Source organism: Poecilia latipinna, unplaced genomic scaffold, assembly GCF_001443285.1.
Source record: "Poecilia latipinna isolate Pla-1442-1.1 unplaced genomic scaffold, P_latipinna-1.0 Scaffold558, whole genome shotgun sequence".
Lineage (NCBI taxonomy): Eukaryota > Metazoa > Chordata > Actinopteri > Cyprinodontiformes > Poeciliidae > Poecilia > Poecilia latipinna.
The window spans coordinates 394,707-418,577 of NW_015113174.1; the positions used below are offsets into that span (position 1 = coordinate 394,707).

Consider the following 23,871-nt stretch of genomic DNA (forward strand, 5'->3'; position numbering starts at 1 on the left):
TTTTTTTTTTTTTTTTTTTTTTTTTTTTTTTTTTTAATTTTTTTCTTTTTTTTTTTTTTTTTTTTTTTTTTTGTATCCATGCATTTCTGCCTTATCGCATCTACCTTCATTTCCTGCCCATAAACACATCACTTCAAGTGGACATTGGTAAAACATCGGTTTTAGTTTAAGTATTTTCAGGAAGTATGGTAATAAAGTGAAAATGAAAGCACTGCTACAAATCAGGACTCGTCGTAACATGTTAACTTACTCTGTTTGGAAAACGTTTTTGAGGCTTTTATTTATTAGTAGACAGACAGGAAAAAGGACAGAGACAGAAGGAGAAGATGTGCAGTAAACGGCCTGGCGCCTGGCATCAAACCGGGAACATTATGTTGCGCCTGCTGTGTATGGCTCCCGCCACATTAACTCACTTTTTCAGCAAAATGAAGAAAATGTACCTGAAGACTTTACATTTCACCCTATGACCATGTGCTGTTAATCTTAGTTTGGGCAAGTCCACTCTTAATGAAATATAACCCCTGTTTAAGCCGGAACAGCTTAAAGAAACTTGTAGATGTTAATTATGGAGCAATCTGTGCTGTGGTTTTAAAAAAAACACAATTTCATTGGGTCGAAATGTGAAGAAATCATTTGGATTTCTGTCATGTCTTTGAAGTAAGCTGGTCACTTTTGATCGGATCTTTTACTTAATAGTTTATGGAGATCGGTGGGATCTGCTGTGTCATGACAGGGTTTGTTGTTTTTTTCTGTGATATTTCTAGTTGTTCGTAGGTTTCACGTAAAACCGACTCCCTTGGAATGGCATTTTAATGCTGTGGGTGTCAAATACTTGATAATCAATTACCAAATAATAACTGTCCTATACTTGTAAAGCACATTATCAAGTCCAGAGGACTCCAAAGCATTTCACACAGTCATTTGCCCATTCACACACACTTTCACACACACTTTCACACACTAAGTGAAGGCATAGGTTTCATGTTCAGCATTCCAAGATGAGTGAAATGTCTGGATATTTTTGAGATAGTTTGAGATTATGTAATTGTATTATAGCTTTCATTGTGAGATCTGCAGCATTTTTTTTTTTTACTGTTTAAATATATTGTAGTTTCAAAGTATTAACACGAAATTTTAAAATAACATTGTATTCTAAGTATTCAAGATTTGCATTTCCTGAGAGTAAAGGAAACTGTTGGAGCCATCAGCAACGCTTAGCAACAGGTGGGAGAAGCACAGCCCTGCTCCATAAACCAGTACACTAATTCCTCCTACACTTTTTTCAGGCCTCTTAATAAAACGCCTTTAAGCTGTTGCAACAGTCTAATTCAGTTTTTTTAGCAAAGTTTAAACCGTAATTTTGGGAAAACGCAACATACCTGGATGCCCTGGCAGGGTGATAGCTGGCCGCTGCTTAGCAAGACAACTTGATTTCTTCTGTGGGCTTCTTGAGAACAGAAAAATACTGTAAGAGCTAAATCCTGTCTAACTAAGGAAGAGTTATATGATTAAAAAAAAAATCAAACTTGGCAGAGATGGTGACGTTTTACCTATCTATTCCTTAGGTCACTCTGCGTCATTATGTGGTTTCAGTAAAAAAAAATAAAAAATTTAAACGGCTAAATATTCCTCTGGCGTTGTGGTAACCAGCGGCTCTAGCAAACCTCGTGAAAACATATTTTTATGAGCCTTGGAGGTGAGTGCTTTAAGTTTGACTTCCTGTATTTATGTTTGAGATTTTTATTTTGAAATGAAAAAGCAGGTCGGCTAGTTGTGTGAGAATATAGAGACTGGCTAAACGTAGGCCTGTCACGAGAACAAATTTTGCTGAGCGATTAATTGTCTAAAAAATTATTGCGATAAACGATAATATTGTTTCAAGACCTTTTGACACTGATGCAGCAGTTCACACTACACTGGTTTTTTTGCCCCTATTTTCTTAGAACGTGCTAAGATTGTCGCTGGTGATTTCGTAACCGATCATCCTGCAGTGTGTGGTGGGTTACGGTGGATCGTCGTGGCCGCTCCGATCTAAATCAGGGGTTTTCCCCGTCTGGGAGCTTAGCTGAATGTGACAAGTAGCCAATCAGAAAGCTCGGATTCTCCTCCGTGCTTTCTGAGGGGAAATTACTGAGGGGAATCCCAAACAGCTGACACGGTGCAACCCAAAATCCAGCGGACATTGGAGATGATATGTGGAAACAACAATAATATTTATTTAACATTTCGTGCAAATAACATAGAAATGACAAGGGGAGGAGTTGGAGCCAAATTGCTACCGCAGTTGATAAACCCGGTAACTTTTCAGCTGTTCTTCGTTAACGTGACATAAATAGGTTATAATGATTTTCATTCAGTCAGGACTTTACGCTGACTCTAGCCATATGCATCACAGGCAGATTATAGTAAAGCATTGATTAATGCCTCGCTTTAAAATTAGTTAACTGGACTTGTAGCCATAATTTTGTGCCAGGTGGCTGGACACCACACGGCACGACCGAAACCGATCGAACTGTTATACCTAGGATTTCTGTCGGCTAATGTGTCTCTCATGTTTCAAAAATGGGCAGACAATCGACCGACAACTCGTGTAGTGTGTGCTGGACATTACACTAAGAAAAAGAGGAAGGGAGGGGCAGTGGAGAGCACCGGAGTTGAGCCTTTTTTTATTCAGTCTCATCAACAGAAAGAAAAAAGGCAGGAAGAAACGATAAAGCCGATAATTAAAATGAGGTCGATAGGTTTAATTTATCGTGCTATTAATTGATTTATCGTTTATCGCAACTTGACTAGCTAAATGTTACCCGCTAGCAAATACGCTAGCATTTGGTTCACAGCTTCCTATTGATGCTGTTTTTACACTTGGAGACCGCTGAAAACAGTTCTATTTGTCAAACACATTAGAAACTATTTTAATACTTTTTTAACATTAAAAACACTTTAAAATTAGACAAATACAAATACAAGTCTTGTAAAACCTGGACTGAAATATTCTTGACTGATTGGATTCTTTGAAGTAAAGTTTCTAAGTTTGTGAAATCTTTAGTGTACTTTTGACAACAAAAATAAGCTACAGAACATTTTCTGAAAAAAAGGGAATAAAAATAGTAACACATGGCCAAATCTTCCCTTCTCAACAAACCAAAGTACTGCTGTTTGCCGTAGCAACCTGTCTGAGCAGAGGTAACAAAAACGGTATACAGGCTCAACCTTAATTGAATTAGCTCTGTTTGAATGTGAAACTAAGCATTATGCCGAAAACTGATTTGCACCCACAGACCACAAAGACTACAGCGCTTCCTAAAGCACTTCTCCTTAGCACTGTGAGTGATGATGTTGCCCTCCTCAATCTCTTACCTCCCGGGGGAAAACCCAGCCTGTCGTCGGTCAACGTTGAGCCCGCAAACGAAAACTAACGAAGCCTGTGACTTTACTTAGGAAACAGTTGTCCCAGAAATGTAATCTTTTACCCATTTTTTTTTCCCTCCCCAACGAACCGCCCGCCCCACCCTCTAATCAGGTTTCAATTGACTGCCACCGAAGGAAGAGCTTCTCCTCAAGATGCTTATATAGGTCCGAACCGAGTCAGACGCCATTTAGAGCTTACTCAGTCTTCCTCCCAATATCTCGGAGAGCTCAGGGCCAAATGATTTAATCTTCATTCAGCTAATTTAGTCTGGATTTAAGCTGCCGGGGTTGTCGAAGTGCAGAGTGATGGAGTCTGAAAACAGGATGAGAGGGAGAAAAACGGAAGGAAGGAGAAAGGGAAAAACAGGGAGAGATGAAGTTAGAGCGATGGAGGGAGAGGAAAAAAGGAGATGAGGAAGGAGGAGGAGTGTGTTGAGGAGGAGGAGGAGGGGGGAGCTGCTGAAGATGATGATCCATCCTGACCCTAGTGAATGCTGTCATGTTCCCCCCTCTAGGTAATCTCTCTCACTCTCTTGCTATTTTACATGTGAAAATGCTCTCCTGACAGTTGCATATCAGATAAATTTTCCTCTTTTTTTTTCCTCCCACCCCTCCCTCCGCCATCTCCGCTCCTCTCCCTTCGCCAAATAAACAACAGTCTTCACTTTGAAGTTGTCTGTTTGTGTCAGTTTGGCTTCGGGCGAGCGTCGGCCTCTCCCTCTTCTGTCTTTGTGCTGCAGCGCGAGCGAGCGTAGCGGATCGCTTCCTCTTTGCGATGGCCGGCCAGAACAATGCGGAGGGAGGCGGGACGGGAAACGGTTTGGGCGTCCGTACGGCGTCCACATCACCGTAACTGATCAAATTAATTAGGGAGAAGGGTTTGAGAACAAGTAGAGGCGTGTTGCCAGCGTGGTCTGAGCTTTAAGATGCATTTTGTAAGATAGAAATTTTCCTGGACTGGGTTAAAATCGCCCTTTTTAAAAAACATTTAAAAAAAATTAAACAGTATAGTTTACAGTCAACACACACTTTACAGGTTCTTCCTCAACACACACAGCCTCGCCACTTGGGGGTGGTAGTGAGTGTGTGGTAATGAACCAGACTCCCCCCCCACCCCCCTTTCCTTTTTTCCTTTCCTTTTTTCCTTTCCTTTTTTTTTTTTTTTTCCCAGTCCCTATTAGAGGTGCAGTAACTCCTCCTGAGGGATCTCTGTCACAATTAAAGCCAGCGATGTTCTGACAGTTGCCCCACGTGCCGGAACTGAATCAGGATCACACCACGGTATAGATATGGTAATGAGTGACAGTATGGATATGGCGGCATGCCGCTCTCTGGATGTCGACTCGAGACACTCACCTGTGTCTGCGAATAAATCGGCGCAGGACGTCAATCAGGTGACTCCGCTTCGCCATCAGAGAGGGAAGGAGAAGGAGACACAGGAGGAGGGAAGAGGAGAAATATAATGAATCAAAGTGGAGCTTGTCTGTGATTACAGATGAGCGTTTCTTAAAGTTATTACCTCGCTTTCTTATGTATATCTGATTTATTTTTCTCATTTATTTATGCGCTAACACAACGATGTAAACATATGGTGTGGAAATTTATGTGTGTGTGTATATATATATATATATATATATATATATATATATATATATATATATATATATATATGTGTGTGTTGAGGAAGAACCTGTAAAGTGTGTGTTGACTGTATATATATATATATATTTAAGGTGTCATGTAGCTGTAATTTACTGAGTCTGAGATTCTAGTGCATTTCTGCACTTTTGCCAGTATTTTTAAAGCACCTTGCCAGACTTAGCTCTACAATGTACCCAAACTAATTACAGAGATAGTTTGTCACCTATATAAAAAAAATTGCAATGGTCAGTGGTTTCATTAGTCTTTGTTTTACTGTAAACCATTTAGTCGGAGTAAAACACTTCGACTTCCTCTTGGATGTCACAACAGGCTGGCTGAGGCATCTGGAGCCATTCTGACTGCGTTTGTTTGTCTTTTTCTCAGCAATTTCAATGATTTAATGGTAGGGATGGATGTAATGGTACACAAAAAGTAAAGTTTGGTACTTCGGTTTATAAGGGCAAAGTTGGGAATGTTTTTGGTTTGCTCAAGAAAAACTGAATCTGGATGGATGGATGGATGGATGGATGGATGGATGGATGGATGGATGGATGGATGGATGGATGGATGGATGGATGGATGGATGGATGGATGGATGGAACAATAAAAGCGCTTGGTAATGATAAATATTTAGGATGTTTTTAAATTAGTGCTGTACAGAAATTTTAAAATGCAGAAGAATCTTTTTTTACTTTGGAGCTGATTCCTCAGTACCAGTCTGTTGTGCGTCTCTCGTGCTGAGCAGCCATTTTGGGATTGTTGAACGCTGCAGGCTGCTGGATTTGGACTTCAGATTTTTCTCAGGTTTGTTTCAATTCAGCTTGACGTCGTTGTTTCCTTCAGTGAACACTTCTTCCTCCACTGTAGCTGCATGGAAAACCTTAAATGACCCCAAACTCCAGATCGACAGCTTGGGAGTCCTTTCTGTTCCGTTTTGGTGTCACATTTTAAATTTGCCCTACAGAACATGGCGCTGCACACTTAGTTCTGCATATAAACATTCTGCATGTGCTCAGGTATTAAACGATGCCGTTTTTGTTCAGTGCCTTTGGCAAAACGGCTTCATCGGATAATTTCATTACTTCGGTATCAATACGGCAATAGTTAATCGTGTTTACTTGTGTTCCTAATGGCTGCAGCAAATCTTCTGAGCCGCAGGTGAAACACTGCGTGGATTTCTGGATGATTTGTTGACGAGGAAGAAGTAAAAGGAGTTCCTCAGAAGGAGCACATTTCATCCTTAAAGACATGAAGAGATCATTTGTAGTGTCAGTCAGTGGGAGAGGAAATGTGGAGTTGTTTCATGTCAACCTCCTGCCTGGTGTGATGTCATCAACCTAAATGCACATAATTTGGAGTAAACAGTTATTTAAAAAAAAATTGCTTTTTCTGCAGTTCCTTTAGCAAATGCCATACCATCATCATCCAACTGTGATTTTATAATCATTGCACAGTTGGTATCGAAAGATAATTTGTCACCTGTCGGTAAATTTAGAGGGATTTTATTTGAGATGCACTGGTTAGTAGGCCAGAAATCTGATTCTGACAGTTCAGATCGGTGTTTGGTCGGTCAGTTACTAAAACCTCAGATTTTCTCCCAATCAGTAAAGATATCACACAATTTGTGATCTACAGAAAACATCGGATGAAGGTTAGCGACATGCTTTGATTCGTTGATGGGGAAATCCTTCATTTTTATTCAAAACTACCACCTCTACTAAAGAATCAGCAGATCAACTTTTACATGTTGTTAACCCGAGGAGGGGGAAACGTATTGGAAGGTCAGACTTTAAAGAAAACTTGATAAATGTATCCACTAGGGGGGAAAAAACCTTTTCATTCAAGCTACAGTAGCAAATTTGTCCACTTGTATACTTCGTAAATGTTAGAGTTGTCATTTGGTCATATCAGTCCTAATATTACGATAACTAAATCTACATCGCTTCTTCATTTAAAGGTTTTTGATTGTCACTGTTTCCTTACTTCAATAAAAATAATGACAACATAAACCCTTACAACTGAGATGATTTATGTTAGAATTTTTTTTAATCCCCCTTTTTTTTAAACTTAAAACTGAAGATCATCTCTCGAGAAAATCTGAAGAAAATTTAGAATATGGTTGAATTCACTCTCATCAAGAAAGCCAATTATCAGGCAGAGAGACATGCAGGTCTTCCTTTCGCTAAAGCAAAGCAATACTTCACCCTACATGAAAGCACACCACATTTATTTCTGAAGACATCATTGCAGCTCTTTTGAAGGAGGACATTTTAAAGTATATGCCATATGAATGCCTTCTTGTGTAATTTAGAAGTTTTTTTTTTTTTTTTATCCGGGTGTTTTATTTTCACGCGGCCCCTCATAGGGAGGACTTTGCGAATTTATTTCCACGCCTTTGAGTTTAATTCTCAGAAGCACGATAAGTTTTCAGACATTTCAAATGGACAAAAATCTAATTTTCTGTTCTTCCTCCCTCTTCCCTCCAAGCACACACATCTACTCTTTCCTGCTCTCCATCCGTCTGCCCCTCTGCCTCCCACCTTTGGGTGCGTTTTTTTTTTTTTTTTAGCGCGGTGCCTGGCTGTTTAGAGGCACTATGCATATGTATGGGCGAGACGGTGGATCGTGACGGGATCTGACATGCAGGGACAAGATCAAAGCGCTCCATCTCATCCCGTAAAAACAGACGCAAACCTTCCTCTCATCCGTACAAAAACCCCCACCGACTCTGCCAGCTCCTCCACTCCTCCATCTTCCCTCTTCCCCCCGGCTTCCTGTTCTCGCGCCACCCGTCCCGCCACGCACCCAGCGCGCGCACGTTTCCGTCAAGGCCTGGGCTGACTTGGCGATTACGCCTCGGTGATAAACAATGGCCCCCCGTTTAGCTCATAAAGCAAAAGGAGTGTTGTGCATAATGCTTACAATAAAAGATAGCATCTCTTCACTCATCTTATTTACCTCTGCCTGGCAGACGAGCTGTTTCTATAAATACCACAGGGAGGGGAGGGGAGAGGAGGAGCCGCAGAGGCTGCTGGTCAAATAAAGTCTGGAGATGAGAGTTAGAAACCAGGACTCGCATTTTTAAGTCAGGTTTCGTTTGTGTAGCACATTTCAGCAACAAGGCGGATCAAAGTGCTTTACATCATAAAAGCATCACAGAGTCGAGCAATAAACATTAGTTTGTCGAAATGTCATCATCAAGAAAACACACATCAAACGCATTGATCAATGTTCGACTTTATTGCTAATCAAAGGCAGCTCTACACAGGTGGAGTTTTAAGCCTTGATTTAAAGCACGTGTTTCAAACTCGAGGCCCCGGGGACAAATCTGGCACGCCACAACTTTGTATGTGGCCCACTGGAGTCTAGAGGAGCACATGAATAAAACTTTAAAGATAACAGTTGGGTAATTTTATTTATTTTTTTATTTTTTATCAGTCGAATCAAAGCTGTTTTTATCTGCGTCCTGCCAAATTAGACAGCTCTGGAAAAATTTCATGGAAAACGTCACGGTTTTTCCACCAAATATCGATTCTGAACTCTTCCTGAGTTAAAACATTGGTATTGTTGTTTCTAAATGAATATTAACTTGTTTTCTTTGCATTATGTGAGGTCTGACAGCACTGCATATTTTTTTGTCATTTTGACCGTTTTCTGTAAATAATAAATTTTTGATTGGAATTTCGGAGACGTATCACCAGCAGTTCATAGAATAAAAGAACATTGTTCATTTTACTCAAACATATACCTATAAAGAGTAAAATCAGAAAACCTGATCATTTTAATTGGTCTCTTAATATGTTGTATCAATTCTGATTAAAAGTTACCTAACTTTAAGAAGTACTCACCGAATGCAGAGATATTTATTCATATTTTAACGATTAGCTAATGCGTGTTTTTATCTTGATACGTTCTACAACATTCGTCATCTTAAAATGAGTTTGACACGCCTGATTTGAATGGACTCGGTGTTTCGGCTGTTTTGCGGTTTTCTGGAAGTTTGTTCCAGATTAGTGGAGCATAGAAACTGAACGCTGTTTTCTTCCATGTTTGGTTCTGGTTCTGAGGATGCAGAACAGAACCAGAACCAGAAGACCCGCAACAACAGACCTCAAACGCACTTTGGTGCTAAGCCATTAAATGAGCGTCTAGCTTGACAAAGGCATCACTTTAAAGCTGCCTCATCCTTCCTCGCAATTGAGCCGAAAACGCCCCTTAAACCGTCGCTTGGCGACATCTTCATCACATCTAGATCCATCTCCATGGAGCATATAGATTGATATGAAAGCCAGCCTCCATCCCTCCAACCTCCCCCCTACACCTCCACCCTCTCCCTCTTCCTTTCCAGTAAGAAAGATGTATGAGTTTGAATTATTGATTCAGACACATGCTACATGCTGCTCGGAGTCATTATTTGTTCAGGTGAGTGTCACGCTGCTCGCTATGAAACAGATACCGCGGGGATTAAGCGACACAATCAGGACTTAAAGACAGCCGCCCTCCCTAAAATAACACGGCCCCTCGCTGCAAGACGAATGCTCCCCAAAAGCTGACTTCATTTGTTTATGACTCGCGCATTAGTCATTCCGCACCTAAATTATCGCACGGGGGTAAAGATTAATTCAAGCACAGGCGGGTTTCGCTATTGTCTTCTGCGTTTTTGTTCTTTTTTTTCTCTCTCTTTCTTTTCCTCAAAGCCGAATAAGGCGGCGGATGAATATAGGTGCAAACATCCTACACACTGATTAAAAAGCCAGAGCTTTTTTTTTTCCTCATCTTCTCCTTCTTTTTCTTCTTCTTCTTTCTTTTTTATCAATCGTAGGCGTGAAGAATAGACAGATGTCCAGAGCAAAGACAGAATGGCGTGCATATTCACACGCCATATTTTGAGCGCCTTAGGCATCATCCAACAAAAACAAAAAATTGAAAAAATAAAATAAAAAATGCACCAAACATTGAGTCACGCCTTACATTCATTGACTTGATTCTGACGATCTGAAGCTGTAGATGGCTGGTGATTTTAAAACAAAACGCTGCGCAGTAGAGCGGGTTCTGACAGGCAGAGACGCTCCGGTTCAAGAGCCTTAAGAGGATAGCAGGAGGTAAAATGTTGCTAACTGTTCATTTAGCCCTGGCTAAGTGGTTGGGGACACTGGACAGGTGAACTCTATTCTCCCCACTGGCCCTGCAGGGTGTGTGTGTGTGTGTGTGTGTGTGTGTGTGTGTGTGTGTGTGTGTGTGCGCGTGGACTGTAACAGAATTTCTCCAGTCCTCTGGGCCCTGGTGCAAAGCAGAGAATAAATGGTGGAGGTGGCAGGCCTGGACAGAAAAATCAATGCCTGCTTATACAGACATGACACACCAGCAGCCAACTGCATTCTGTGTGTGTGTGTGTGTGCGCGTGTGTGTTTGGATGTACAGAACACAATCACACAGCCCCCGTGCTCTGTGGGTGTAAGTACTAGTGCCCAGCAAACCCCCATTTCCTCTCTCTCTCTCTTTCTCTTTTCCTCAGTAGATTTTCTACTGTTTTTTTTTTTTTTTTTTAACATCAGCTTTGGGATCAGTAAATAACTCCTTGTTTTATCCCCTCCTCTCTCCTCCTGGTCCCTCTCCTCTTGCCTCTCTTACCCTCCCGCAGGAAGTTTGAATGCGAGCTGTGCGACCGCTCCTTCAGCGAAAAGTGGGCCTTGAACAACCACATGAAACTGCACAACGGGGAGAAGCCGTACAAGTGCATCTGGCCGTCCTGCCACTACGCCTTCCTCAACCTGTCGGCCATGAAGGACCACTACAGGACGCACACCGGTGAGACACAGACACCGATTCTCAGCGGTCGCGCCTCCCGTCCTCCAGCCACAAAAAAGAAAGGGGTGCAAAAACACGTGTTTTGCACCTTGAACTTCTTGACATTGCAACCTTGAACTTCAACATAAATGGTTTTGTTCATGCTACCCCGTTTTAATTAAATCAAGCGCAGCTGATATTCTTCAGTCATCGAAAAAGAGAGAATGGAGCTCCAACTTAAAAAAAATTTTAGCTCATTTGTTATGTGTAATCGAGCTGAGAGATCCTCAGCTCAGGTGGGAAAATCTAATGACACAACAAGTATTAATCGTACATTCTGCAAATCTGCTGTTTGTAGAAGAAATTACTGGAGGCATGTGGAAGAAGTTGATCTGACTGGGCCCTGTTTTGTGTGGGGAGGAGCTTTGCTGTGTAACACAGTAGAGAGAGTGTTATGCTGTGGGAATGGTTTCCTTTGGCAGGAAAACTAATAAGAATCCTGGAGGAACAGCCAGCAGAGACTAAAAAGAGACCTGGGAAGAGGTTTTACCCTCCAGCTGGACGGTCATTATTATCCAGCTAAAGCTACAAAGCGAACGATTTGGATTAAAGCATACTCACGTCAAAATCTTACTGAGAATCTGTGGCAAGACTTGAAAATTGATGTGCACAGAAGTTCTCCTTCTCCGTCTGACCGAGCGTGAATTCATTTCCAAAGAACGGGCAACGTCTTCACATTTGTAAAGAAAGATCAGCAAAGCACGTACCTTTTTCGCCTCTACTTCACATTTGTGCGCTGCTTTTGTTTCGGCCTCGTGCAAAATCCCAATAAAACACAATGAACTTTTGTGGTTGCAACGTGGCAAAATGTACACAAAAAAAGAAAAAGTTCACAGGGCAGGAGTGCGTTTGCGAGACATTACGAGTGGCACTCTAAAGGGCGGGTTCCATGAGATTTGAGGTTTATGGGCAGTCGACAAGTTTGGGACAAAGAGCTGTTTATCCGTGCTTGGATCCGCTAAAATCCACTTTATGGCTGCGGACGTGAGCGAAAACGAAGTTTATGTGAACTGTGAAAATCTCACATTTACCATGAATCTTCTCAGCCTTGGCTAGAAGGAACATTCACAAGTTTGGGCCAATAATAGCCGCCGCTCGTCCATCTGTAGTCGTTATGAACATCCAGGCGAAGTGGAGCCAGCTCTTGGCAGCCAGTTGGACGGTTAAACACAACCTCCTGATCCTGATAGAACTGTGACTGTTATGAGACGCCTCGTCGGCCAATTTATAGTTTAAAGGGGAGAAGATGAGCAGTGCGGGGGAATCTTCGGATTCTTCTGTTTTTGTTTTCTGCCGCCCTCAACACTTGGAGGGGGGTCACGTTGCAGGGGCTATTAAGGTGGCGTGCGTTTCCAAATCTAACGGCTGAAGCTGTGTGGTTTCTCCCCCCTCCGCCCAAAAGGCTCCATCTGGACACAGAGTGTGTTTTCTTCGAATCCAGCTGGTCACTAAGCATGTTTTGGTAAAATCCATCTGATGCCTGAGAGTTTTTGTTTTTGTTTTTTTTTCCACACTGTGGACCGGTTGGTGTTGCCTTTTGAGGGGGAGGGGGGGGTAAAAAAAAATGATGCAAATCCGAGCAAAAAAATAATCCTCAGAAGAAGAATGTTTATGTAAAAGCAAAAAAAAAGAAAAAAGAAAAAGAGTTGGACTTTGTAAGAAAATGCAGAAATCTTTTTTTTTTATGTAAACATGTTGTACATGCTGTAATATCACTGCAACTCCCCACTAATAGGGCAACATCAGGATTAAAGTTGGTTTAGGTAGTTTCCTTTAATTTAAATCAACAAATTGATGCGGCGGAAAGATCCAACTTTCACGCTCATCGTATCCGAACTGAAATCTCCAGAAAAGCGATGGATCTCTAAGCAGAGCCGAGATCAAACAGGGGGGGTTAGGGAGTGGTGGGGGGGGGGGGTGTCATGGGGTTTCAGATTAGTGCACATTTTCATTATGCCACCTTAATTCTGTGCAGCGGCTTGTCTTTCCAATTCCACCACTCCTTTTCGTCTCTGCAGATCCGATAAAACACACTGTGCTGCTGCACTGAATGGTGTTTTTTTTTTTTTTTTTTACTTGCTAAAAACTTTGGATCGACAGATGGTTCAGTGGGCGGTGGGAGGATACTGTCTTGAATAATAGCCCCTCGATAGGAGCCCAAGTCAGCCTCTTTGAAAGTGTCTTTATGCTGCAGCCCAGCGGTTTCCCCTCGGCCTCGGTAATGTCCCACACATGGCTCCTTGATGCCCTTTTAAGTCAATGACAGAAGCAGCAGCAGCCACCGGCCTGACAGGCTGACTGAGCGCTTGCAGCAGAACCCTCCATCCGTCACAGGCGCCCGCTGTGCGCGCAGACTCTCAAACCTGTGTGTGTGTGTGCACGCGCGTCCAAGATTTGCTGGATGTTATTCTAAATGTGTTTTAGCAGTGATGTAGCGTCAAGGCGTCTCTGACATAATTAGACGTTTTATTTTCATTAGTTTCCAGCTCTCATCACTCCTCATCAGGCGGCTGGCGTCACACTGTCACCGTAGCTGTCACCTGCGGAGGAGCGAGGTGCCACGTGCGTTTGTGCATGTGTGTGTGTGTGTGTGTTTGCGTGCTCGGGTCTTTGTGCGAGTTCAGCAGGAGGGAAAACGCGCTCGAAAGAGGGAGAGAGAGAGGGTGATTGAGATGGTAAAAAGTTATTGAATAAGAGAACTTGAAAGATCAGGGGGTGAGCAAATATGAAAGCGGAGGGAATTAAGAACAGACCTGAAACAACCTCATTTCTAGTGAGCGACAAGGCCTGACTTGATTAGCGACACTCGGAACGCTAACGCAATTTGCACCGCCGTGACCTCCAACACTCCTTTGTCGGTAATTGGTGCTGGGTTGGACGGTTAGCTGCAGCCTTCCCGTCGCCACAATCACATTCCGGGGGCCCACCTGACACGCTGAAATATTATCTGCATGTTTGTGATCTGTTTAGGGGTTATAAATCGACTCCTTCGCCGAGCTACGATGCAATACTAATAAAATAAAGAGATTGAGAAGTTGAACTGATCTGTCCAGAGATCAGAGCTGTCAGGAACGGAGAGGATGTGAGCTATGGTCCTAATGCCAGAGGCGGGGGCAACGTGGAGGAGTAGAGTCTGTGGTTCTTGTGTTGAACACAAGCATAACTTGCTGTATCTTAAGTGCAAGTAGATATTTTTGTTTTGTTTATAAAGGTTCAACCTGCCAATGCTGATTTTAGCCATTTTCTATTCCTTTTTAACTCCATAACAGCATCCACACTAAGGAGTGTTATTTCAGTCATTGCAAGCAATTAGCCCTTTGTGTTGTACCCCATGTATCATTTGATCACCAGCCATTTTTTTCTTTGCATCTGTTGTTGTAAACTGTGAATTTTAACAAGAAATTTGATGAGAATTGCAACACCAGAAACCTTATTTGGTAGGTAATCCTGAAACTGCCTGACTACTGAGGTTTTCCAATCCATCCGTCCTGAATTTCAACTACTATGAGAGGATCAGCTTGAAGTCAAAGCTAAGTTTAAATTACAATAAAAACTGGAAATCTGAGTCTGGAAAAACGTGTAATTTTGACTTGAAAATATGGAGGAACTCTGAGAATATGTTGACATATAGCTGAAAAATAAATTGTTTCAACATTTTACACTTCTTCTCCTCACAGCGCTGAGATGAAATGGAAAGCCAGGCTTCGTGTTGTTTACTGTGTGTAAACAGAAGATTAAAATTCACTCAGTAAAACAAAGTGAGGAATAATCAGTGATGGGCATGCAAGCAATGAGTCTCGGTTTTGAATTATCATATTATCACATTCTGAGCTGATTGTAGTCATGAAAGGGAGCAGACCAATCCAGGGAATGTTGCAAGAGAAACACGTTGGCATTACTGAGGGCGGTGGTAGTTAATCTGAGGGATGCTGACCACACAGCACGATACACGATATATTCTGTATCCAGGTCCAACCCTCTGCTCAGTCAGCACAATGGAAACGGTTTAACAACTAGATCATGTCTTTCCAGATTTTGGTATCACCTACATGGCTCCTTATGAGAAAGGAGCCATGTAGGTGCACTACTAACCAAAAGTTAGTAGTGCAAGATTGTTAAGGCTCTCATGCTTCCTCATGCACAGGATGTTTCCATCTATTATAAAACTCCTTCAAACAAGGCCAGTTATGGAGCAGAAACTGCATCACAGTCGGTCTGCATTTTTAATAGAAGACTGAAAAAGTCCTTTCTTGAGGGTACATCCAATCAGCGGCAAGGAAAATAATGCAGACCCTCGATTGGATGCTTTGCAAATGCCAGCCATGTCAGGTAGAACATGTTCTAGTAATTTACTTTAAAATCTGCAATTAGGTGCATTCACAACTTTTGAACCGTGAATAGTTGGAGGTCCATTGCAGCCAGAGGGAGCTGGTGCCAGTCTGTCGCGGTCTCGCTACCTGTTCATCCTGAACAGGTAGCGAGTCTGTGATAGGGCAACAGAGGGCTTATAAGAAAAAAAATCATCTGAATGTGGAATAAAAAGTTGTAAACATTTATTTGTATACACCAAACAATGATTCAAATATGAACAAAAAGGGTTTTTAATTAACCTGTTAGCTTCATAACGCTGTTAGCTAGCATTCTTACTTATTAGCCTAAAGGTAGAAAATGGAAATTACGCGGTTGGCTAGAAACGCTAACTTATTAGCCTACAGGTAGAAAACAAAAAATATGCTGTTAGCTAGCAGTGCTAACTTATTAGCCTGAAGGTTGAAAATGGAAATTACAACGCTGTTAGCTGGCAATGTTAACTTATTAGCTTAAAGGTTAAAAACTGAAATAACATACCTCCTTTACTTTATGCCTATGTCAGCACTGCCTTTCAGTGATTCTCATTTTTAAAAAGTCATCATTAAAGTCGAAGTGTTTGTGATTAAATGTTAACTATTCAAGCTAGATAGGTATACATTTTGCTCTACTAAAACCAAATTTTTTGTGCACCATTGTTCAAACATTATCTGTCATTGTGTAAATAAAGGTTCTGGGATATTCAAATCTTTCAGTTTAAAAAAAATACATTTATAACGGACGGGGTGGTGGTTGTCGGAGGGAGTGTAGGGGGGAATTACACCTCTACCGTCCGTTTCCTTCCTTCTACAGGATTCATTGTCCCGCTCTTGATTTGTGTGTTTTTTATGTTAATCGCTCCCCGGCTCACACAGCAGTCATGTCTGAGGAAGAGGGAGAAGGCCAGTGACGGAGGGGGGGGTTGGCGGCAGGGGTGGGGGGCTTCAGTGTTCGTCAGCTGCCAGGGTCATTTGTTACAACTGATGAACGAGCGACTCAAATAAATAAATAAGCGCACTGTATCTGACCCGCCCAGCTTTTCCCAGGCACTTGGGTGTTACGAGCGGCGGGGAGGGCCGGGAATGCAGGGGAGGCAATTGATTTCCTCATTGCTTCAGTTTGTCGCTTAATCTGGCGATCCGCTGATAAATCTTCGCACTTTGTCAATTAATTTCGCTGAAAAATGAGACCCAAAATGGCGGGCACATCAATACAGCGGCGGATTCCGTGTCAGAAATTAAGCGGTAAAATTAATTGCCCTCCCATCCGCTTCTGCTAAAACATAACTAATGAGGGAGGCAATTATAGCTGCATGCTGACTCCTCCGGGGTTATTTAAAAGACACACACACACACACAGACAGACGCACTGTATGTATAAATCTGCACACACATGCAAAGAAAAGGTTTTATAGTTTGACTTTAAAGTGCTTTTATTGTCTTGCTGTTTAATTCGAAGCAGGAGCAGTAGGGTTGGAGAGCATCATGGGAACAAAGGCGGAGGATTCTTATCAACATACAGCGAACGTTAAAGTTTCTCCTTTATGCTGACGTGTTTCTAGTTCAAACCTAAAAAGGTGTTTTTTGACCTTTGACCTGGTTTATGTTCTTTGGAACCTTGATCTGCCAAACAAACTCTGTTGAATCTTCATCTGAATGATTGTGAACTTCAGACATGAAATCAAACTTGGACTGAATTCTCCCAGCACATGTGTGAGTTTTCAGGTATCCCAGCTTCCTCCCACCGTCCAAAGACATGGTGGTTAAGCTAACGGGTCTCTTCATCATATGTGTAAATCAATCAATCAATGAAGTTTATTTGTAGAGCACATTTCAGGAACAACAGGTCAAAGTGGTTTACATCATGAAAACATAAAAACGTCAAACACATCATACAGTCAACAGTTGTGAAAACGTGCAACAGACACTGAATTTCGTCAAACGCCATAGTCAAAAGCATCAATACACATCAAACATGTCGGTCAATGTTTCTATTATTATGGTTCAAAAGCAACTATAAGCTGGTGGGTTTTTAGCTCAGATATAAAGAAACTCAGTGTTTCTGCCGTTTTACAGTTCCAGGAAGTTTGTTCCAGATTTGTGGCTTGTAGAAGCTGAATGCCGCTTCTCCATGTTTGGTTCTGAGGATGCAGAGCAGAACCAGAAGACCTGAGAAGTCTGGAAGGTTGATACAACAGCAGAAGATCTTTAATGTATTTTGGTGCAAAGCCATTCAATGATTTATAAACTAAATCAGCAGTATTTTAAGGTCTACTCTCTGGGCTGCAGGGAGCCGGTGGAAGGACTTTAGAACTGGGTGATGTGATTCAGCTTCCTGGTTTTAGTCAGAAAGCCAGCGGCCTTGTGGATCAGCTACACCTGTCTGATTTCGTTTTTTTGACCTATGAAGACACCATTGCAGTAATCGATGCAATTAAAGGAGTTATAGAAGACTCTTGAATGAAAATATCCAAAATGTCCAGTTTGCCTCGAGCCACTTAAGACGAGCTCTTGGCAGATGAAAGCAAAATTTGATTGTTTGCCCTTTCATGGAGGGAGTAGAGGAAAACACCTTAGACATGCCATCCTGACTGTAGCACACGGTGGTGGCAGCATGATGCCCTGATGTTGGTTAGACATGCAGTGGAATGGCTTAGGTTCAAATAAAATTATCAAGTCAACTTAAAAACTGACGTTCAAAGAGGCTCTCCATCCACAGCAGTCTAAAAGTGTGATAGACATACCTCAGAAGAAGATTTGCTTAAATATGTGCTACACGTTTCAGTGACTTTTTGTTTTTTTGTTCCCAGACTTTTAAAAAATAAAAAGGTATTTGTGTCACGTAAAATCTCATTAAAGAAAACATTGAAGTTCACTGTTATGTGGCAACATGACAAAGATCAACGAGGTCTGAGAACGTGTCGGAGATCCTGTAAGTGCCGTGCTGATCCTCCAGTTTGATCGCAGCGTTGTTCCCAGTAATCCTCCCTCCTTCTCTCCCCTCTGCCCCAGTCGCCACGGCGCTCTGCCCCGCACAGCAGCAGATGAAAAGCACACATGTAATTTATCGCCAACGTTTCCTCCTCAGGAATAATTGTGGCGACCGCGGCTGGGCAAAGGAATCGATGGCTATAGATTTCTTTTTTCTTTTTTTTTTTCTTTTTTTTTTGTGGTGGGGTCTTGTAGCGTTTTGGTCGTAATGAGAGCTGGAGAGGGGAGGGGTGGACGAGTGACTGGCGCTGTTCTTTTTTTTTTTTTTTTCTCTAAGAGGCGTAAACAGCCTGAACAGATGATTGGTAACTCATTGAGTTTACAGACCTGCAAATAAAGGTGTTGTTCACTTTGGTTTCTCATTATTTTTTTCTTCAATTATTTCTACATTTATTTCAATAAATGTCTTAAAAATCAATTCTTCCATTAATATTTGGTTATGGCAAGAATAACGAAACATGGGAATTTTTTTTTTTTTTGGTTTGTTTCCCAAAATCCAACTTAGTTGTAGTTTTAACCATTTTCAAAGTTATTCTGTCTTTCTTCCTTCTGTTGGTTCCTCGATATGTCTATTAGGAAGGCACCTAAAACATAAATCTAGCCCCTCATGTTTACATCAGAGGTCCAGGCAACTACATTTAGTGTAATTTTACAAAACAAAGTTTGAAAGTTTCTTTCAAACTTATGTCTTTCTTTTATGCTAGAAGAATCAACCAGTAGTTCTTGTCATTTTTGCTGGCAGGGTTTCCTCTGTGTGCGTCTGAGAGATCCAGTTAAAAATCTGAAATTCCTCCAGTTCTACTGATGCAAAGCATCTACGTTAAGAAACAACTTCAACCAAAATCCTCATAAACACCCACAGATGAGCATTTCTTTGTGATTAACTTCTCATTGTTAATATGAGAAAGTGAGCCTAATGTTTGATCATTGCTCTATTGCACAATCATCACTGCAGTATCAATTTATGCAGTCTATTATTTGCAAAGGCATGTGCATCAAAACTCTGCTTTCCGATGAGATATATGGCCACATAGCATTACCACTGTAAAGTGATAGATTCCTACTTGTGGTTCATTATGCACAGATTCAGTTTTGTATTTTTCTTTGGAACTTAATTCGAAATTTCTTAAGAAAAATTCACGTATTCAAAATGTTTTTTTTGTTATTGTTTTTGTTTTTATAGAGCACATCTAAAATAATTGAATTAAAATTCAGCTTGGGAAGTTGAAATATCTTAGCACAATGCTACTTAACACACTATTAGCTAGCATTTGCAGCAAAGCCAAACCAGAAAATGACATTCATTTTCCTTGCTGCTGGTTGGCTGCACACCCAAGAATGGAAATATGGAGAATTATTGATATTAGACTGTTTCCATTGTGTGTATTTATGCACATTAACCTGTGTTTGGTAATTAAACTATTAAAATAAAGAAGTTTCAAGCATTTTTATAATAAATATCAAGTAATCACAGACTTGATCTATTTGTGGGTGGTGGTGAACTCTAACCCTTGTGAATACAGAGTCCACTGTACTTATAGTTATAGTTTTAATATCCATATCACGCCACAATTGAACGCATTTTATTTTCTTGCTCTGAACACATCTCAGACGGATTTTATTGTATAAGCACAGAGAAGAGGGATTCTTTTATTGATGTGGGGGGAAAAAGCACAAAATAAAAAAAAAAACCTAACATATTTCCAGGATTATTTTTCAGCTTCATGCAATTGTAATAAAAAAAGAAGAAAAAAATCTTTTAATGAATAGTTTAACTTATAGGATTGTTCTTTGTAACGACGTCCGGGTTTGGATGGTGCGGTGAAGCCACACGAACCGGCTAACAAATGTACCTTTTTAGGGTTGTTTTTAAAGTGGCACTGCATTAAAACTCCTCTCACAGTCGAGTGGCTTTAAATGGGCGGAACAGAGGAAACTTGAGGCTGCCGGGTCTCTGCGGACCCGGTGAAAGCTGCTATCTGTGCCGAAGAGGAGGCGAGCAGCGCCAAGGCCCAGCTGGAAGAGTCACCCCACATGTGTTATCAGTGTGTGGCGAGAGCCGCGCTGCACCGTCGGCAACTGGGATGAATACTTAAGTGTGAGGAGCTCAGCTGCACGTAGAAAACACACACATAGAGTACACGCGTATGCGACCTGCATGTTAAACATAAACGTGGCACCTACAGCGTCTACACACACACACACACGCGAACCAATATGTGCGCGTACAGTAGCTCACCACATGTAGCTCGTGTGTGTGTTTGCGCACATTTACATACACATCTGTGTCCAATCTGTAAATGTGTGCGCTCGTCTCCCTGAGTGAGCCTAATCACAAATGTTGCAGTCTTTGAGTGTGTTTGTGTGGTGGCAGACAGAGAGAGGTAGAAAGAGAGACCATCATGCCGTTAATGACGGAGCCAGATGCAGGGAAGAGAGGAGGAGTGTAAAAAAGCTCTCCACGCTCCCCATCTGGAAGGCATCGCCCCCAAATGAAGTTGTACAAAACCATCCCATTGATAATAAAGCTAATTTTTATGGCTCTGACAAGTATGTAATTATGTTCAGCGGTGCTTTTCAGATTTTATCACAGTCAATAAACCACACTGGCAATTTCCCGTCCCCCATTTGACATATTTACACGGATCCATCTGATTGGAGGAATTAGTTAGCTATGAGAGCTCTGATGGATATACACTAGTGATCTGTGACTTCTGCTTGGCTCATCTGTTAGCCAACTAGGCCCTCTGCTCGTCTGCTCAATCTGTCTTTCCTTTTCTCGCTTTTTGCTTCGCTCCGACTTTACACGTTTCTCCCTTTCTCACCATGCCCGTCCTCTTTGTCTTGTTGAACGCCGAGCTTCTCTCAGTGGCACTTTAGCTGCTGCTCTCGGTGACAGGAATGTCACATTGAGGCATCAAGACTCATCAGTCTAATCCAGAGCCATATGGCAAGTGCGATTGCACTCATGCCATTTGATTTTTATTTCGCGGTTGTTGATGCAGCCTCGGAGTGAAATGCATGACAGCTTGAAACGGGATCAGCGTGAGAGAAACCAGCTTTACCAATAAACTTTGCTCCATTCCAGGAAGGGATCTTTTGCATCCATCCATCGAAAGTATCATGTTTATAAGTCGTAGGCAGATAAGTCACACTAGGAGTGTTTACACACACTCAGCCCGCTAGGCTCGATTCGATTGGGGATCAGAATTGCTTCATTTTCAACTGGTGCGGTTCACTTTCACAATGCAGTGTACCAAACAATCCAAACCACCTTTACCCCCCCTCACCTGTGGTGGTGCTGTACCAGGAAGACTACAAAAACCTCATAAGAAAACAAAAGCACAACTTCCTTCTTCACAATATGCAAACAATGTAGAAGCGCCATATTTTAGTGGTTGTAGAATTTCTCTTTGTCATTGATAAAAGACAACGGGCCATTTCTCTCATTTGTCGCGATAGTTTTAGTTGTATTTACCCAGAACGCCCTGCGCTAAGTCCGCTTCCTGCTTTCGGAGCAGTCTCCAAAAGCATCCGCATATGAATCTGAACTGCGCCAAAGTTCACTTTAATCACAGTTCGCCCTACGGCGGATCAGAGTTTGCATTTTTGTCTTCATCAGTGTTTGATTGTGCATCCACACCTCCCCAAACGAACCTGACTTTCTATGCAAACTGACTAGAGTTTGATTAAAGTGGACCAAACCGAGCTGGTTTGAGCACACCCTAGAAGGGCCGTTAAGGTCAATAATAGACACGTCCCTCTCTTGTGTGATGTTTGCTTCACTTAACAATCCATCATAACCCCTTGTTGAGACGCGTCAAGGCTGTCCTGCAGGTGTTAGAAAGATGAAACCTGAAGCCTCTCCTGCCGTTTAGTATTTGTTTTTCGTGTTTATTTGAGACGGCTTCTCTCATGTAGTTGAAATTAAACATGCTGTTCTTTTACACCTTTGATCAACAAGCACTAAATTAAGCTATCAGAATTTCCTCACATCTTTCCTTGTGTGTTTCTCTACGTTGAGCCTCTTCCTTCTCCTACTCTGCTTTTACAGGAGAGAAGTCCTACCTCTGTGACCTGTGTGGCTTTGCAGGAGGCACAAGACACGCCCTCACCAAACACAGACGCCAGCACACAGGTAAACCACCACACACACACACACACACACACTCCGAGCTCGTGATGCAAACTGATCCGAGCACAAACTAACTCAGATTTTCTTAATCTCAGTTGTCGATTGACGCCTTCAAACGCAAACTGTCGCTCAGTTCAGGTGACCCGTTATCCGCGTCTCGCTCTCACACGGGCGCTTCGGTTTGACACGCTGCCGTCGTCGACGGGCATGTGTACGAGTATGGCTGACTGAATCTGAGATTTTTAATTTCAGTTATCATTTCACCATGTCATTCTGTCGCTTAGGGAAATTGCACTTTTCAGATGGGCTGTCAATAACAAGTGTTTTATTTATTTTTTTTCCCCAAGAAGGGGAGAAATTGAGATAGTTAAACAAATACCGTTTCTAACCCTCAACTGGCAGACTACCAACAATTATTAATGCTCTTATAAATATTCATTTGGTGTTTAATAATTATTTCAGCTTGCTTCTTAGATTTTGTACCTCAAGCGTCCAATTTCCGTCCAGCCCTCCTGTGCTGATGCGTGTCAGTTGATTTACCCGTGTGGTGAGCGTCAACAGATTTGACAACGTAACAACTGAGGCAACTGGGAAGCCCAACATTTTATTGCGCAAACTCCCACGGGTCGTACTGTGCCATTATTTTTGATGAATTCGTAGCTTTTACACAGCAACATTGCAGAACAGGCAAGCGGCCATCGCCATTCCTCTCAACGTGGAAATGTCACAGAGGCAGTAACAAACGGTGTGCAGTGAAGGTCATGTTAAGAATAAAAAGAAAAGAAGCAGACTTACTTGAAGATTTTGAGTAAAATACCTTCCTGTTAAAAGAAAAAGAAAAAAAAAACAGGGGGGCAAGACAAACGGACGTTTTCTGGAAAACCCCTGTAAAATAAATGGCTTTTTAATCTAAGCCATTTATTTGTACCTCCGGATCCAAGTTTAGCTTCGCTCCAATGCTGGAAAATTAACTTTCTCCACAGTCAAAAGCAAAAGGTTTTCTTTCTCTCCCTCTAACAGTCTTTTTTCCACGATTCATCTGAATTTAGTTCAGTTCCCACTGAATCTAACTCACATCTTCATCCCTGAAGAAAAAAGGATGATGCTGCCACCACCATGTTAATACATAGAGGGTGAGATCATGTCTTCTTGTCCACCCAGTAGGTGGGCGGCCATGTTTCGGTTGGTTTCCAGTTGTGGCGAACTCTTGCTTCATAACCTTAACTCTTCAAACGTCTCCACTGCTTCATCCCTGACCTGTGCGTTGTGTTTCTTGGTCTTCATGATGCTGTTGGTCCACTCAGGTTCTGTGTTTTACTAATTAGGTGACTTCTGAAAGCGGATGAGAGCTGAATATAAATGAAAGCAACATCTTTAAAATGAAACTATTTGAATTACTTTGTGTTCTGCATAACTATTCCAATAAAATGCATCAAAGTTTGTAATTCCAAGAAGAGGTTGTTTTTTTTTTCGGTTATTTATGTTATTTATGTCAGCTGCAGT

General features: G+C 41.8%; 1 protein-coding gene across 1 annotated transcript in view; it reads left to right on the forward strand.

The window, feature by feature from the left end:
* znf407 (zinc finger protein 407) overlaps window positions 1-23,871 on the forward strand; it is a 200,275-nt gene that overhangs the window by 109,048 nt on the left and 67,356 nt on the right. The window contains exons 6-7 of the mRNA XM_015041575.1: window positions 10,691-10,857; window positions 22,288-22,371. Of these exons, the coding sequence (XP_014897061.1) occupies window positions 10,691-10,857; window positions 22,288-22,371 (251 nt within the window). The remainder of the gene's footprint in view (window positions 1-10,690; window positions 10,858-22,287; window positions 22,372-23,871) is intronic.